Source organism: Rhincodon typus, chromosome 2, assembly GCF_021869965.1.
Source record: "Rhincodon typus isolate 14 chromosome 2, sRhiTyp1.1, whole genome shotgun sequence".
Classification (NCBI taxonomy): Eukaryota; Metazoa; Chordata; class Chondrichthyes; order Orectolobiformes; family Rhincodontidae; genus Rhincodon; species Rhincodon typus.
Genome location: NC_063333.1, coordinates 94945687 through 94963227, shown reverse-complemented (window position 1 = coordinate 94963227; position 17541 = coordinate 94945687). Strand labels below are relative to the sequence as shown.

The 17541-nt window shown below is 40.6% G+C and overlaps 1 protein-coding gene across 2 annotated transcripts in view; it reads right to left on the bottom strand.

Moving 5' to 3' along the window:
* LOC109913287 (secernin-1) overlaps positions 1 to 17541 on the bottom strand; it is an 87326-nt gene that overhangs the window by 9779 nt on the left and 60006 nt on the right. For both annotated transcript variants that reach the window (XM_048618498.1, XM_048618505.1), the window contains exons 4-7: positions 9597 to 9799; positions 6582 to 6785; positions 5378 to 5534; positions 1769 to 1949 (exon numbers count right to left, since the gene is read on the bottom strand). In XM_048618498.1, the coding sequence (XP_048474455.1) occupies positions 1769 to 1949; positions 5378 to 5534; positions 6582 to 6785; positions 9597 to 9799 (745 nt within the window). The remainder of the gene's footprint in view (positions 1 to 1768; positions 1950 to 5377; positions 5535 to 6581; positions 6786 to 9596; positions 9800 to 17541) is intronic.

The following is a 17541-nucleotide window of genomic DNA, read 5'->3' as shown; positions in this document are numbered from 1 at the left end:
TTTCCTGCTCCTTTAATGCTGCCTGGCCTGCCGTGTTCCTCCAGCTCCACAACTTGTTATCTCAGAGGGTAAGGCCCTGTCTCCCGGTGATGTGGGAAATGGGGGCCAAGATATCAGTGAACACACAGCACTTACAGTCTCGCACTGTATTTGTGCAATATGGCTTGTGTTACATTAATTGCAATAAGGTTCCTATGTCAATAGGTCCATACAGAGACATTCCACTGCCCTCCTTACCAAATCCTCTATATCCCACTACATGGAGGAGTATGTTAAACCATCAAGGGTTGGATGGTTATTGGCAGACAAGGCTTTACCCTCTGTGCCCTTTGCTGATTACTTCATTATGCAAGTCCCCGACTGAGGTCAAATGTCGATATAATGCAGCTCATTTTTTTTTTTTAAAACAGGGCCATCATGGAGCAGATGATAGCCCAGTTACAATGGAGGTTCAGATGCTTGGAACAGTTGGGAGCTGGGCTTGCACTACAGTACAGACGGAGTATGCTGCATAATCTGAGAACCTGATGGTGTGCACAACTGGAACAGGCAAAGAGGGGGATGTGCTGGACTCTAGGAGAGCAGCAGCTGTCTCCCGAAGAGGAAGAAGACGACATTGAGCAGGAGAAATGTCACCTTCAACATGACTGAATCTCAGTGTTGGTGCAACATGTCAGACAGGATTTAATTGACAGTTGGCTCCATTAGATAAGACCTGGGTGCACTGATTACTCTAAATATAAATTTGTTACTGCTCAGAAAACGCGTGGACCCTGTCTGTCCCCAGAAGCAGATGCATCTTCTACTGTTTTTTTTTTTTTATTTGGCTTTTGCTGTTTCCAAATAAAAGCAATGGTTTTCAACAGTTAAAAAGCTTTCCAGTATGTGATGGTCCCACATCGAACAATGAGTATGTGTTATACTAACTGGGCGCTGGGGAATGAATAGACAGAAACTCTTTAGACAGGGTTCATGGATGGGATGACACGAAGGATGGGCAACCTGTGCAGCTTGGTTCTTAGGTAGCCGTACATTCATAAATGTGCTCGAGTTTACAATGAAAGGTTAGCTACACCATCTAATGTGCCCTTAGAAGCATTGAGTTCTAGCATTGAGTTCTGTTCCCACTACGTAGACAGTGAAAGGCAACACCTGGCTGAACATTAAAAATGGCACCAGCACTGGGAATGATGGGAAGTCCTGGCAGTGGCAATTACATCTGCCTCCAGGAAGGAAGACAGAACGGGTGGGACACCATAGGAGGTGCAGTGCATAGGTAATGAAGAGTGTTTCAGACAGTAGTCCCAGAAAATTCACTCAATCACACGGAGACAAATGCTCCATGAAACTCACCAACATTGACACTTCACTGATTTCAGCCCACCCTGTCCATCTGGCCTAACTTTAAAAAATAAAGCAAAGTAAAGCAGGGGTAAAGAGTAAACTATTGGACAGTTAGATACAGTTTCTTGCACATACAGCTGTTCAATTAAAAGGCTTTGCTTAAAATTATTTTTAAAGCACTTCTATAGCTAAAAGATAACGTCAAATAAAAATAAATTGTTAAATCCAAAAATATAATTTCAGCAAAGAACGCTTTAGAAGAAATAATTGATCTATCTGAACTTCCCATGAATTATATCATTGAGTATAAAGGTTTATAATGAAAGTTACTGGGTGTCTTTAAGTGATCCATGAAAACCGCTGAAAAATACAATTAAAGTGTCAACAAATTAAATCTAATGAAATTTTTGGCAACATATCTTACCTCTTCAGTTTCCATAACTGCTCTGGCACACTCATGAGCCTGATAGAGCTCATGTCGACGGTCAACCACACTCTGGAAACGAGGCTGCTGCTTTACTGGGTCCTCATTACCAAAACTCGGAGACTGTGTTTTAGGGACTGGCTTGACATTATCTACAAAGATGAAAGGTTTGAAGATGGACCTGAAGCAAACAGATCCGTTTTTTTTTAGTATTGGAACAGTCTCATTTCAGTCTGCTACACAACTCTAGGAAATACTGTGTATACATAATGCACGTGAAAATCTGTCAGCAATTTGCACAAATCTTATGGGACTCTAAAATTATCTATTAACATTGGACAAATGCATTTCTGAGTACAGTGTCCAAGCTTGCCCCATGGGATGGAATTATAAACATTGAAGATTCTGCTAAAACAGGGAGGGTGATAAAATCCAAGTCTCATTACTGAAATATCAACAGAGTTGGAGCACAACTTTCATGTGCTCAACAAAGTACAGGTATCATTGGTACCATCAGACATTTAACCATTAAACATTTTCTTTTGAATTGGTTTAATTCCAGAACATCATCAGACAACCACCTGAAGAGAAATTTCAAAAGTAAGGACAACTGCACTACTGCTTTTATATCAGAGAATCTCTGAAGGTATTCGAATTTAAAAATAGCATTGGGTTATTTTATGTACACGATTATTTTTCTTCCTACAGAACTGAGCAGCTCAGCTGGACTTCATTTATCATCATAGAAGTTAATGGAGTTTACAAAAGAGTCTAGTTTTATGGATGGTCAGGAGGAAGACTGAGCTTACACCTCTTGGTGTGGTATTTTCTTCTAATATTTGTTGCAGTTCCTTCACAACACAAATATAGCCCAACGTCTTAGCACAATTTAGCTTTGGAATTTAGGCAAGTGATGGCAGAAAACAGATACTCTGACTTACACAATAGACTGAAAAATACCACAATTAGTTACACATAAGATAGAAAAGTATCTAGAATAGCTGCGGCAAAGCCAAGACATCATACGGACTCCAAATAATAATTCTGTGTGCCTGATTAAATACATTACTGACAGGTCTTGAGTTTTGTAGAAATGTTAAATGACAATAAAATAAACCACCACATCTTGAACAATCTCAATTCAGGGGATTGGTGGTGGTGGGAAAATTCTGCAGTTCTGTGTTCTTTAAATTTTTGACAGAGGCTGTTTTATCTATTGTTCGCTGAACCACAGAATTATAGAATTGTTACAGCTTGGAAGAAAGCCATTTGGCCTATTGTTTCTGTTCTAACTCCCTACATAAAGACTTGGTGCCTTCAGCTCCCTTCTCCCTGGAATCCTGCAAGTTCATCCTTTTCAGATATCAGTCTAATTCCCTGTTGAATGTTTCAATTGATTCTGCCTTCCCCACACTCAGGCAGGGCAGTGCATTCCAGACATCAACCATTCGCTGCATTAAAAAAAATATTCTTCATAGTGCTTTTTCTTCTTTTGTCAATTACTTTAAAACTGTGCCCTCCAGCTTTCAATCTTTTCCCAAATGGGAACTGTTTCTCAAATTTACACTGTCTAGACCAGTCATGATTTATTAAATCTCCTCTCAGCTTTTTCTCCAAGAACAGTCCTGTCTTCTCCAATCTATTTTTGTTACCACAATTCCTCACTGCTGGACTCATTCTCACAAAGACTGGAATGCCTATTTGTACTTGGATGTAGCATTAGAATTTTACTAGGATCACTGAAAGTGCTAAAAGCATAAGTGTAGCTCTCCAATAATAAAACGCTAGCCAAACTTTGTGGTTTCTGAGGCTTTGAACCATGAAATAAATAAATGGAAGTTAAGATCATGTGGCAGTTTGAACCTCTACCTATTATAGATCATGGAACAAGGAGTTCGGGGTTTTGCCTGTGAATGGCTAGACTTGGCTTTTTTGAAGGAAATTGGAGTCTCCTTATTTCTTATCTTAACCTTAATCAGGACATTCGACTGAAACATTACTGCTTGTCTGCCAAATAATAACATTTTCAATTGTGTACTAACACATTGTGTGGCATTGTCACAATTTCTACTTGGACAATAGCAGAATCTGGCGGAAGGTAATTAAATAGTGCCCAAAGTTATGGCACTTTAAGCAAAAGCTACATCTATATCCACTTAATGCTCAAGTTTCTGTTCTACCAGACTGATTCAAAATTCCATTCACCCCAAGCAGTCTCCAACTGGAAAACTGGGACCATTCCATGATAGAGGGAATGTTTCACTATCTTTAAGCTGGTGCATAAAGGAAAGTAATGGAGGCAGCGTAGGGGTGGTTATAACCTGCACTGTGATGCGGAACATTAGGCACACAGGGTCACATTAATCCACTATTAATGCCCCACAGCTGCAATGCCTCACTCAGTTCTGTTTCTCTTATTAATGCTACAAATATCTATATTTGTTTTAATAGAATTCAAATTTAATCTTTTAATCTGTGCTTGGTGCTTGACCAGTTTGGAACAGCAGAGACACAAAAGGTCAGCTGCAGCGGCAGCATGTGGGAAGGTGTTAGCCAGTGGGAAAGTTGACTGGCAAGAGATTTGCTCCAAAATAGTATTCATCAGGTCACACAACCCTGTGTCGGTGAGTGTAAAACAATGTTAATATCAATATACAATGCTATGCACAAATACCAGCCTCATTTTAAGGAATTTCAACTTAATGTGCTTTTAAAGGGGCAACTTAAAGGGAGGATGCATTGTAATTAACAAGAATTAACTCTAGTGAGACAGCCATTATCCTTCTCTTAAATTATCCCTACGCCAAAAGTCATATTTCCCCATTTAAGACTCAACAGTTCCTGTCCCAACCAATTATGCATGTGTGTTGCAATTAAATATCCAACTGTGTTGAGACACTAAGTTTTGATTTCACTCCATTCAGTTGATCTTGTCCTCAGTTGCAGACTGAATGTGCATTTTCAATTAAAGAATGCAAATATCCGAGATCGATATAAAGACAGACTTTTAAAAAATAATTTACTCCTTGCACATATTTTCACTTTTCTGGTAGTCTTTTTTTTGTGGCATTTTCACAATGACTTTTATCTTTCATTTTCTCCTTCACATTTCTTCAGGCACTGATCAAATTGTACTTCTACATCTCACCAGTACCTTATCAAGCAGCCACTATTCACATCAGTCTTATAGAATCAGTTGGCTGTGTGAACACTGACAGGCCACACACACACACACATATACGCATACACCCAATTCTGATTCTGACCTCACTTGGCATCCACACAGAGTTTCAGGAGCTAACTTTATTCAGTAGCAGGAATGCTGGCTAAATTTCCCCTCCCTGATCCAAGGATTGGAAACCAGTCATAGTTCCTGCCATCTTTGTTCAACTGAAAATAAAAATATTGGATCTGGAACCATTGTGGTTTGTACGGGTCAGTTGCCCAATGTCAAGCCAGAGGAGGCCAACACCTAGTCACCCTGAGTTAAAAACAAAGTCCACAAACCATGGAAGTAGACATGTGGAAGAAATGGTTACATCTATCCTTTAGTTATATCTACTACCCTTCATTGAAGGCCAGCCAATAATTTCATTACGAAGAACAAACCTTGCAGGATTGGGAGTGGCTGTGAAGAAGTGGATGCATGGTGAGCTGCTGCTCTGGGGAAGGATGGACACCATGCTCCCTGTAATAAGGTAAGAATTCAGATCCATGCTGCTTTTGTCACGCAGCACATTCATCATCGTTTGCATCGTGATGTTTCCTAGTGATAGGATATTTAGAAACCAATAGTTAGCGGAGACAATAATTACCATGTAATTCAAAATGCCATCTGAATACACTTTGTTGTTAGAAACTTCCAGTCTCTGCTAATATTAAGTTCATTATTAATACATTATTACGTAAAGCATTAGCTTTATAAGGCAGAATTTCTAACATTCCACTCATGGAAAATACCCCATGCATATTGTTTTAAATACTTGACATAAAAGTTGCCTTCGATCCACCAAGTACATATTTTATTGTTCCAATCTCAGGACAGGAATGCCATAAGAAAAAAATCACTGCATTAAAATAAATCACATGATGTGGGTTTTGCTGGTAAAGCCAGCAGAGACTGCTCATCCCTATTTGTCCACAAGAAGATCATGGTGACCCATCTCCTTGAACTGTTGCAGTCCATGTGGTGTTATTAGTTAGAGCATTCCAGGCTTTTGATGAAATAGAAACAGCCTCCAAAATGAGGATGTAGTAAATTGATTGCTATAAACACCTTGCTTGATATTCCTATTCAGCAACTTCACCTTGTGTGGAGAGGAGCAATGCTGACCCCATGCTAAGATTGAAAGCTTCACTCTGTAGTAGGTGAAAAATCTCTAAATAGAAGCAGGAACTATAGTGTGGTGGGAATTAATGGATCTGCAGCAACTGATTTGACTTTAGCTTCTGTTGCAGGAGACAAAGTTCGGAAATGCAAGTCAGGTACCAAATAACACTGTAATAGTATGTGCAGAAATGCTTCTCGATACTCAATTGCATGGCTCTCTCCTCCTGCCTGTATAAAATTCAGTATTCAGCACTGTAGATCAGGTGTAAGATGTAAGAAGTGCAATTCAATTCTGCTATTATGCTCTGCTTAAACAGCAAAGTCCTCTTAATTTCTTAAATAGTCCAAATGCAGTTATATCTTCTCTACCTAACTATCCAGCCATTACTTTGCAAGATTTTAAACATCCCTTGAAATGCAAACTATACAATGCTGAATAAACAGTCCCCAATCCCACAAGCTCATCACAAGGCTTTCACCCACCTGCGTGTTTTTGTAGAAGTTCCTTGCCAGCACAATGGTGATCCAAATCCTCATCTCCACCTGGTACTGAGAAAACTGCACTAAAGTTGAATTCTTCCTCTCCATTCCACCAGCCCTGATTCTGGGCATAACTTCGAAGCTCAGGGTGTTCTGCATCAATGTTGGTGGTTATAGACAATCGATTACAAATGCTTCTCAAGCCCTCTACAGATAAAACAGATAAACACAAAAACTTTATATTAATGGCTGGCTCTTGTAGAAGAAAAAGATTGTGCATACTGTGAACTTTAAAGCAGAGACTTAAATTGTCACATATTTACTTTTTACTGTTTATATGGACTGGTTGTTAAATGGCTGTTATACATTGAGTAGTGAGAAAAAAATCTTTTCAGGTTCAATGCCAGGTCATTCTCATCTAGGAGGATTAGAATTCACCGGTGGGGTGTAACATATTAGTATGGATACAGGATTGGTGAGAAAACAGAGTGAGAACAAATGGGTCCTTTAGGTTTGGCTTCAACAAAGGGTCAGTACTGGGGCTTCACCTATTTGTAAGTGATCTTAAATGACTTTGATGAAGAGGCTGAGTGCAATGTAATGATCAACAATTTGAATACAAAGTTAGGTGGGAAACTCAGATGTGAAGAGGAGGATATATGAGGGGCAGGATTTTCCTTGTGTGCACCCTGAACACCACCAACAGACTCAAATGGATGCAACAAGTCATAAAATCGCTGGTCCCCACAGAATTTAAGCAGCAAATTAATGGCCAAAGAGTGAGATCGCTGCCTGGCAAGGAAGGCTCTAGAAACCCGAGCAGGGCATTACCAGTTGAAAGCAGGAGGTCACAGCACGTCATTTAGAAAGTCAGAAGGCACTTCAAAATGGAAGCAGCCTCTCTTGAGCTTCTTATATTCCCCAGGGCAGGCTGTAGCTCCTGCTGCGCTCACAGGTAAGGCAGCCTTCTGAGTCTGTCTGCAACGCTGTCCTTCAGGGAGCTCCGCTGGGGAGCACCCCTTCAAGAGGTTAACTAGTCCCTGCTATCTCAGAGAAGCTGCAGGATAGCTGATAAATCCTAGTTGGTCTCCTTCAATGAGCCTTAAGACCCCGCAGCATGCGAGTGGGTAGCTCTGCCTTCCCTGCCCAGTTTCTGGGCCAATGCCCTGTGAGCAGGATGGAGCCCGAGAACCCGTACGCAGACGGGGTATGCGTGGGGGGTGGGGGGAATATTTTTCATATCTGTCTGCATCTGGCCCCAGCTCCAACTAGGTCTGAACACTTGGTGCAAGAAGTCTTTGAAGGGGACACAGATAAGCTTCAAAAGTTGATCAGGCCGGCAGATGACATAAATGTAGAGGATTTTTTAAAAAACAAAGTATTATTTCACAGAGTGTGAGTGTCATTGCAAGGCCAGTATTTGTTGGCCCTCCTAAATTACCTTTGAAAAATGTAGTGTCAAGCAGCTTTCCTGAACCACTGTGCTCCATATGGTGAGTCTACCACAAACAGGAGTGTTAGGGAGGGGGCTTCAAGATTTTGACCCAGTGACACTGAAGGGATGGTGATATTGTTTCACATGGCATGACAAAGGGCTGTAGATGTTCAGTTATTGAGTACATTCAAGGCCAGTACTGAAAGGCTTTTAGATTCTTCAGGGAGTCAAACCACACTGGGATTGGGCAGCAAGTGTGGTCAAGTTCAAGGATCAGCCATTAACTTATTAAATGGTGAAACAGACTTTTGGCCTTCAATTGCTGCTATGTCGTATGCTCTAATATAATCCTGATTTGATCCTTTTTGTCTGTAATACTTATTCTAGCTTATTGCACCCTCTCTTTTTAACCAATGATCTTAAATAGGTGTACAATGATTTTGTTACCACACAGTTAAAGTCAAAAATAGGAGGTAGAACTGCTGGTTGCTATTTACCAATCCCTGTTGGAAATAAATATCAACATTGTTCACACCTCAATCAATTTCAAAAGCAAAATCCATTGCAACTGGCACAAAAATTAGGCCAAATGTGGAAGTAACTACAGTCACTTCATAAATCATGTTATTAACACTGAATTATAATTTAGACTGGAAATGCAAGTAGCTTTTTGATTGCATGTAATGTAATGAGACTAGTAAAAGTAATTCAGGTTTCAGATAGGCATTAGACCCCCTGAGTACTTTAATGCCAATTTCAATACTGTACTAAATTGTGTTCCATATATCATCAAGTTTCCTCTTGCAGGAAACAGATTCCAGATATGTATAACTTTTGCACTTGTTCAACATGAAAATCACTTCACCTTGATGCTGAAAAAGTATGATGTAAACATACTTTAAGACACCCATTTTAGTACAGAACTATCAATCCTAAAAAGCTCACACACTAAGTCTATTATTGGATATTTTTAAATGCTGCTGCCATTAATGCCAAAGGAAGCAAGACACTTTTTAAAATCAATCATATTTTTGTAACAACTACTGGTACCTTGAAATGCTCACACAGTGAAAATTTCATTTGAAAAACACGTATTGTTAGGTTTCCAACTGCCTGCATTAACAAAATTTTCCAATGATTTGTGGATGCTGTGTCAGTCTTCTATGCGTGAATGTTGTTATTTTATCACAGCTATCTTTGATACAACATGTAAGTTGATCCAAGACAGCAAGTAAAAAAGCAGGTGCTTATGACTTTGGAGTTAAGAAAGTGACTGTTTGATGAAAGAATGGAGTTGATCACAGAATGAATGTTACACTTGTTTGACATTATGAGCACTGTACAAATAAGCGGCACAATCTATTTGACAACTGAGAAATTCAGGAAACACTGCTTTGCTTTCATGTATTGCTGTGGGCAACTAAGATAACATCATTGAAATTTCATGTTTGGACCACTTCTGACTTACTTTGATGCATATGTCTACCGTGTATACAATGGTGAGTTGGCACTGCACCACATCAATCATTCTTCGGTTGGATGGTTTTTGTGTCGATCATTAAACCAAAATGAAAACTACCAACCTGTAATTTTCTCAGCAGCCCAATATTTGTCAACAGTTTCCAAGACCCAGGCTTCTGTTCTGTCCGCAATGAGAAATGTACTGTGGAAAGCGTGGAGTGTGGCTCCATCTTCAAAATTATTGCCACCTTGTCCATGTTCTTTTAAAAGAGACACTATAACATCTAAGGACTCTTTTGCTGTAGTACCTCGTTCCAAACCAAGCCTGTGAGAAAAGACAAAGACACAGGAGATACACAGGCTTGACATTTGGTAAGAAAGTCAGAAGTCACACGACACCAGGTTATAGTCCAACAGGTTTATTTGAAATCACAAGCTTTCGAAGCGCTACTCCGTTTTCAGGTGAAGTGGTTCAGTTCACTTGATGAAAGAGCAGCACTCCAAAAGCTTATGATTTCAAATAAACCTGTTGGACTATAGCTTGGTGTTGTGTGATTTCTGACTTTGTCCACTCCAGTCCAACACCAGCACCTCCTCATTTGGAAAAAACTACTGCGACATGTTCTTACAAGGAATGGATTTTATTCCTTAAAGATGTAAATTACAGGAACGCTGTTTTAATTTTTTAAAGAAACTTGTTCTCCACAGAGCAATGGCCGAGGCAGACTTTGAAAACAAGACTGCAGTTTTTAAACTACTTCAAAAAGCATAAAGAGAAACCTGCCAGTATAATCATGTTTAGTGTATCAAAATCTACATACTTTTCTATTCAAAGTAAAAGATTTGCCATTTTGCACAAGTTAAAATGTTCATTGGTTTCAGAAATTAATGATAAGTTTCATGAGTCTTCGATGTTTATTAATACAAACAAATATAAATTTCAATACCAGATCCTTTAGTTGGACAAAACAGAATAATAAAACATCCATCAGGAAATGATATGATCCTGGTCACCATTCAGGTTCATGCAATGCGTTACTTTTCATTTTTGCGTGCGCTCTGGGACATAAACGGTGGAATAATTTCACAGATTCTGCACATAGATTGGAGGAATAAGAGAATTCAGCAAGGGCAAAGCAATGAAAATTCATATCAGTCTGTCACAGGCATTCATTAAGGTGAGAGATATTGCAATGTCAGCCTGCAGGCCCATGGGAACGATCAGTTCTGGACAGTTTTGCTTCATTTTGAGATTTGATAAATAGTAGGTGAGAGACAGTGACAGTTTGAGCTTAGGAGGATTCAAACTGGAACAAGCTTGCTGCTTCCAGAATAATTTTTAAAGAGCAATTTCCCCCTTTGCCAAGCCTCATTTCACAAACTTTTCTTGCTTATTTAATTATTCATCTCTATGTCAATACGCACTAAATGATTACTTACTGCAAGTATCCACCAAGGAATACATAGGCAATATGATGCCTGAAATAATGATTATTGAAGTAGGACTAATTAATTTAATGTAAATAAAACAAGGTAGGCTATTCAGGATAAAAGCGCTTCAAAATACTCACATGGCTGGTATTTTCCTGCAATGCTGAAAAAGGGAAGACAGCAAATTTGTGAGGCATTGCCAATCATTATAGAGCGAATTGATCAACACTGGGAAGTCCTGGTATGTATAAAATTACACTAAATGATTTACAGTGGAGAAATTCCAGCCCTAGAGGCACTGTAGACAGAAGTCAGTAAACAGATCAATTGCATTAGAGCACTAAATGATCAGAAAAGATCAAAGTGCAAGCGTGGTCAGAGAAATGTAGGGGCTTAAATTGCATAGCCTCCTGAAAATTGGCGAGGGGAAATCACAGAAGGACATTTGCCCATGACCATTCAATGTTATGAAACAGCATACCACACTTACGAAGCCGACTCATTATAATGAATACTGCATGCAGACAGTACTCACATCCCATTGGTTTCAATGTAGGGGGCCCCAAATTGCTCCTTTCAAGTACTACATTAAGTTAGTCTGCACTGCTTAAAGCTACCCTGAATCTCTGACTGGGGAGGTGCCTAATGGCTCCTTACAGGCTGACATCACCTTGTACAACAAACAGCAATGGCTGACCATCAAAGAGAATGTGCATCAAGCTTATCTGATGCTGCATTGGAAGTCTTCGCATGGAAAGTGGAAAGAAAAGACAGCAAAGTCTCATACAGTCAAGGGAAAGAAGTCCTACAGACAGATAAGACCGTGTTTCTATGGCTGTTTCCCAAAAGCCAGCTGCCAAGTCCCAGAACTGGGATGCGATGCAGGAAGAAATTCAGTGCACGCACACAACCGGACAAGATCAATGAATACATCTTCCAATTTAATTTCTAATCAAATGCGACACTACCCTCAGTCACTGCTTAATGTACCACACTTCCATCACTACTTATACACTCTTTATCAATCAAGACTTAGTCTCTAATATTCACGACACCATAGAGGCAGCATCTGCTGACAGCGGGGATACGTTCATGAATGTATTGCAGACAAGGTGAGAAAAAGTACAGTGCAGATGCAAGTTTGATGGAGGACAAAATGGGACATGTGTTTTGCTTTATAGAACTCCATAGAATACTTTGACAGGCCAGGCTACGGAAGGAGGTTTATGGGAATACAACACAAAATGCTTGGTGCATTTGGAAGCCTGCATTCAATGCAAACGGACATTGGAGCAAAACAGCATGAACTTTGAAGGTTTGGAATGCATCCCTTGCAACTTGGAATAAGGGACCAACTCCATCACATGTGAGATCCAACCATGAAACAACATCCTGTGGCCAGTATCTCCTCCTTTTGCAGCACAGACAGCTTCCGTCAGAAGTATGGATGTTGCAGTTCATGCTCAAACTAATATTACGTGCGAGCAGCTTGCTGCCATCATCATGCAAATGGTTACTAGCAATCAATCTGCCCTTCAACAGATCGCTGGGATTAAAGAAGCATCACCCTGAAGGTTTGACTGTGATGCCAGAGAAGTCACACATTATCTTCTTACCCACTGCCCATCAGTAAGCCAGCTTAAATGCATCCAAACATACTCAGAGGGTGCAGTGTGATTCTGGGTCTTTTGGACACAAAGCTTTTCAAAAAAAAAAAATTCTCCATTCGTAACTGCCTTTGAGAAGTTGGTTGTGAGTCACCTTCTTGAACTGCTACGTCCAAGTGTTGTAGGTGCGTCCACAGTGTTGTCAGGCAGGGGAATCCTGGGTTTTGACCCAGTGACAGTGAAGGAACAACAACGCAGTTCCAAGTCAGGATGGTGTGTGGCTTTGGAGGGGAACTTGCAGGTAGTGACTTCCGTGAGCATCTGCTGTTGTTTTCTTTCTAGTTGGTAGAAATCAATCTCCAAAGGTCATCTGCTGAACTGCCCAGGTAAATTTAGCAGACACCATCCATGCTGGAACCATTGGCAATATGTAAAAGCGCTAGGACAGTCAAAGACACATGGAAGACAGAATCAAAGTGCATTCTAAAGAATAACTAATTAAAGTTTGTATAACATAGGAAGAAATTTACAAATATGATTTGTGAACCAGAAGAATGAAGTATGTCATCATTGCAATCTACATTTCCCATTAGCCACCTTTTAGTTTGTTGTGTGGTTAGCTCAGCAGAATGATATAGGATGAATGTATTGCGATTGCTGCCAGGATACCAGGTATTCACCCATATGTAGTTAGCACCTGCTTCCTTTCTCCTTTGGTATAACTTAGCAGTGGCAACAAAGCTAGGTGTGCACTGAATGGCTGCCTGCAGCATCGAGGCTCAGAGTCCTCTCACAACATGCACATGCTTCACCATCTGTGCTCTACATTATAGTTCCCTTGGTTGTCAGTCTGTACTGTTTATTTGATTAGAATGCCTAGGTGACCTCTCTCACTATTACACAACAAATAGTGAATTGACAGATTTTGCAAACATCCCTAGCTCCAGGCTGTAAAAGGCCAGCCATAGAAAAGTTAATTTCCAGTTTCATCTTCACAATCGCCACCAATGTGTTCTTCACCTTGCTCTGAGATTGCAGTTGTGACTGCAGCAAGTGACAGATTCCAGTGAGGATGCTCTTCATAAAGTTTAAGGAGATTCAGGCAAGGGGAACTGTTCCCTGAACACCCTGGGTAGATATGGCCTTCTGTCAAGGCTCTGCTCCCTCTTACAGCAGCTTGCCCTACTGTACATGGCCTCTACTCATTCTCGCAGACATATATTCCAAGGGGACTTGCTGCCATTGCATTTGGGAGCAAGTGATTTGTGCAGAATTCTCGAAGCGAGTACCAACACTTTCAGCACTTGTTAGACCACTCCTTATAGTCGGTCTTTGGCAATTTTAAAAGAACTTGAGAAGGAATGAAACACTGGGACTATCCCAGTAGTAGTGAATGGAGATTAAATCAGCAATTTCTGCACTGGTAGGTTAGCTGTACATTGATAAGTGAAGGGGTTAGCTGGGGCAGCTTCACCACAAGCATCAAATCTGCATTAAAACAAGGAGACGTTAAGGACTGTAGATGCTGGAAGCTAGAGTCAATAAACGTGGAGCTAGAAAAACACAGCAGGTCAGACAGCATCTGAGGAGCAGGAAAGTCAATGTTTCAGGCCAAAAACCTTCGTTGGGACTGGGGAGGGGAGCCCAGAAATAAATGGGGGTGGGGGGGCATTGTGGAGCTGGAGAGAAGGTAAGTGAGATGGATATAGGTGGATGCAGGTAGGAGGTTATTGTGGTTGGTCATCCCCCGACCAGGGTTGTCGGAGGGCTCTGCATCTCTTTCTTGTCGAGAAGCCCAACAAATCCTCATTTACCACACACCACCTCGCTGAACTTGTTTGCTCATTAAATAATTTCTCCTTTAACTTGTCTCACTTCACCAAACAAATGGTGTTACAATGGGTACCTACGTGGTCCTAGTTATGCCTGTCTTTTAGTGGATTATATGAAAGGTTACTTGTTCCAATCCTACTCTGGGCCCCCTCCCCCAATACTTTTGAGCACATTGACTGTATCTTTTAGGCTTCCTGCACTCTCCCAGAACTGAAAAACTGCTTCAATTTTGCTTTCAGTTCTCACCCTTTTCTCACATTCACACAGTCCATCTCCAACTCTTGCTTTCCGCTTCTTGACATTTTGTGTCTCCTCCTCTGGGAATTAACTGGCTATTAATATTTGTTATAAGCCAACCAACTCCCACTTGTGCCTATGTATATATTTATGGATATAATATATATAAAACACACCACATCAACTACACTTTCTCACACCCTGATTCCTGCGAGAACTCCATTCCATTCTCCCAGTTCTCTATCTCCACACATCTATTCTGATGATGACAATTTTATAATAGCAGTTCCGATATATCCTCTCTTCAACTAAAGATTTTCTCCCACTCTGGTTGACGGGGCTTTCAATTGTTCCCAATCTAATTCGCACTCGCATCTTGACCCTTACCACCACTTCTGCCATTTCCAACATTACACCACCTACAAATATGTTATCCAAATTTCAAAAGGGACACTTGCTTCACAGCATTCTGATCCACTCGTCAGTCACACCGAACATGTCATCTCTTTCCTATGTTACCATCCCATGCAATTGTAAGTTATGTAACACTCAGCCATTATCATCTCTCCCTCACCAACAACTCCGCAAATACTGGGTGAAGCAATGATTTACTTGTGCTTTGCTCAATTTAGTTTATGGTATTTGCTGTTTGCAATGTGATCCCGTCTACACTGGGAATACAAAACCCAAATTGGCTGACCCCCTTGCACAGCACCTCTGCTCTGTTTACACGAGTTTGATTGTCAGCCATTTTAATTCACCCTCTTGTCCACACGTTCATATTTCTGTCCTTGACCTGCTAGTGTTTCACTGAAGGTCAACACCAGTTCAAGGAGCAGTGCTTCATATTCCTTTTACAGCCTTCTGGACTCACCACAAATTCAACAGTTTCAGACCCTGAACTCTGTCCCACAATTTATTTTCTTCGTTTTCCATGCAACAATTTGATTTTTCTTTTTGCTATCAGGCAGGGTTGTTCATTATTCTGTTCATGGGGTTCACAAGATCTTGGGAAGTGCTTTAGTGTTCTTCACTACAAATATTTGGAGCCACTAGTGTAGTGATAATGTCATTGGCGTAGTAAATCAAAAATCCTAGGCTAATGTTCTGGAAACATGGGTTCAATTCCCACTATGACAGAAGGTGAAATGTGAATTGAAATTTTAATAAAATCTGGAATACAGGGCTAGCCTAATAGTGACTATGTAGCCATTGCAATTGTTATAAAACCCATTTGGTTCACCAAGGTCCTTTCAGGAAGGAAATTTGCTGACCTTACCTGGTCTGGAGTATGAGATACCAGACCCACAACAAAATGATTGACTCTTAATGGCCCCTTGGACATTTGGAAATGGGCAAGAAATGCTGGCCTATCCAGTGACATCTCCAACTCATGAAAAAATTTTTTTTAAAACATTCACTCCCCTTTTTCCGTGAGATCTTTATCATTTAATCTTTCCCATTCTTTGTCCTATCCAAGGTCTTACATTTTATTCATCCTTGTGTGTCCCCATTCCCTCTTGACGGTGTAACAAATATCACATTTCTCTCCTTCAGTCCTGAAGGCATGTTTTTTTGACCTGAAATGTGAACTCTGTTTCTCTCATTGCAGATCCTGCTAGAAATGCTGATTATTTTTAGCACATGTTTTCATAGCTGACATTATAACAGTTCTCAGAGTTCAGGCTCTCTTCCCCTCTCCTTTCAACTCTGGGGTCATTATCCCTTGATCTCTCTGATCTTGCAAACTATTGGTTAACCTCCCTTGCACCTCTACAGTCTGTGACTGCACTGCCAGTCACCATGTGCGTCATTCACAGAAATCCATGATATACCAAAACTGTTCTATCATAGTGAGATGACATCCTGTGTGACTGTGACAAAGAACAACTATCTCCTCTTGTTATGATCAATATGTCTGCAGCCTTTGACACAAGTAAACACCATCCTCTGCCAGCACCTCTCCACTGCTGTCCAGCTGGGTGGGAATGCTGGATTCTATTCTTATCTAGCTAATCCTAGCCAGAGTATCACTCACACCACCTTCCCTTCCTGTTTTTCTTCTTTTATCATATGTAATGCTGAAAAATTTATCCTTGGACCCCCTCTAATTTGTCACCTATATGCTGTTCTTTGATCCAAAATCAAGGTATTAGATTTTACATGTAACCTGAAAAAACCCAGCTCTATTTTATCACCACCCTTCTCGATTCTTCTACTGTTGCCAAATTATCAGACTGTGAGCAGAAATTTCCTCTGACTAAATATTGGGAAGACCCGAGCCCTGCTACAAATTTTGTGTCTTAGCTAACAATACCGCATACAATAACAAAACTGTAGTACTGGATATAACCAGCACGTCAGGCAGCAACTGTGGAGAAAATTGATCAAGGTTTTGGGTCAGTGATGACTTTTCACTAAGTGAGTTAGTGCCTCTCCCTACCAATGAACTTGGGCAGAACCAGAAGGTTTGCAACATTTGATCCCAAGATGATCTTCCAACACCACGTGACCACACTTTCTAGTAGTGATGTGATGAGTGTTGAAGGGCTTTGTCCAGACTTAGATTTCTGTGAAACCACTTGTTCTCAGATGTGGGTGTGTTGAGTAGAGGCCCTCTTTGGAAAGCTACATCTCCTGGTTCCACCACTGCTGCAGCTCATCTGAAACCCTCATCCAATGCCTTGGTGTCTTCAGACTTTAGTATTCTTTGTAACTCCTGCTGGTCTTTCCCATTCTACTCTCCATCTCAGCTTAAAGTCATCCAAAACTCTTCTGTCTGAGTACTTACATCACTAAGCCCAGCTCCCTTATCATCTTTATGCCCACTGGTTTATATAGACTCTCCATCAAGGAACACCTTGACTTTAAAATTTGCGCCCCTATTTTCATACCCCTCTGTCATCACCCCTGCCCATCTCCTTCAGCTCCACAACCCTCCAAGATATCAATGGTCATC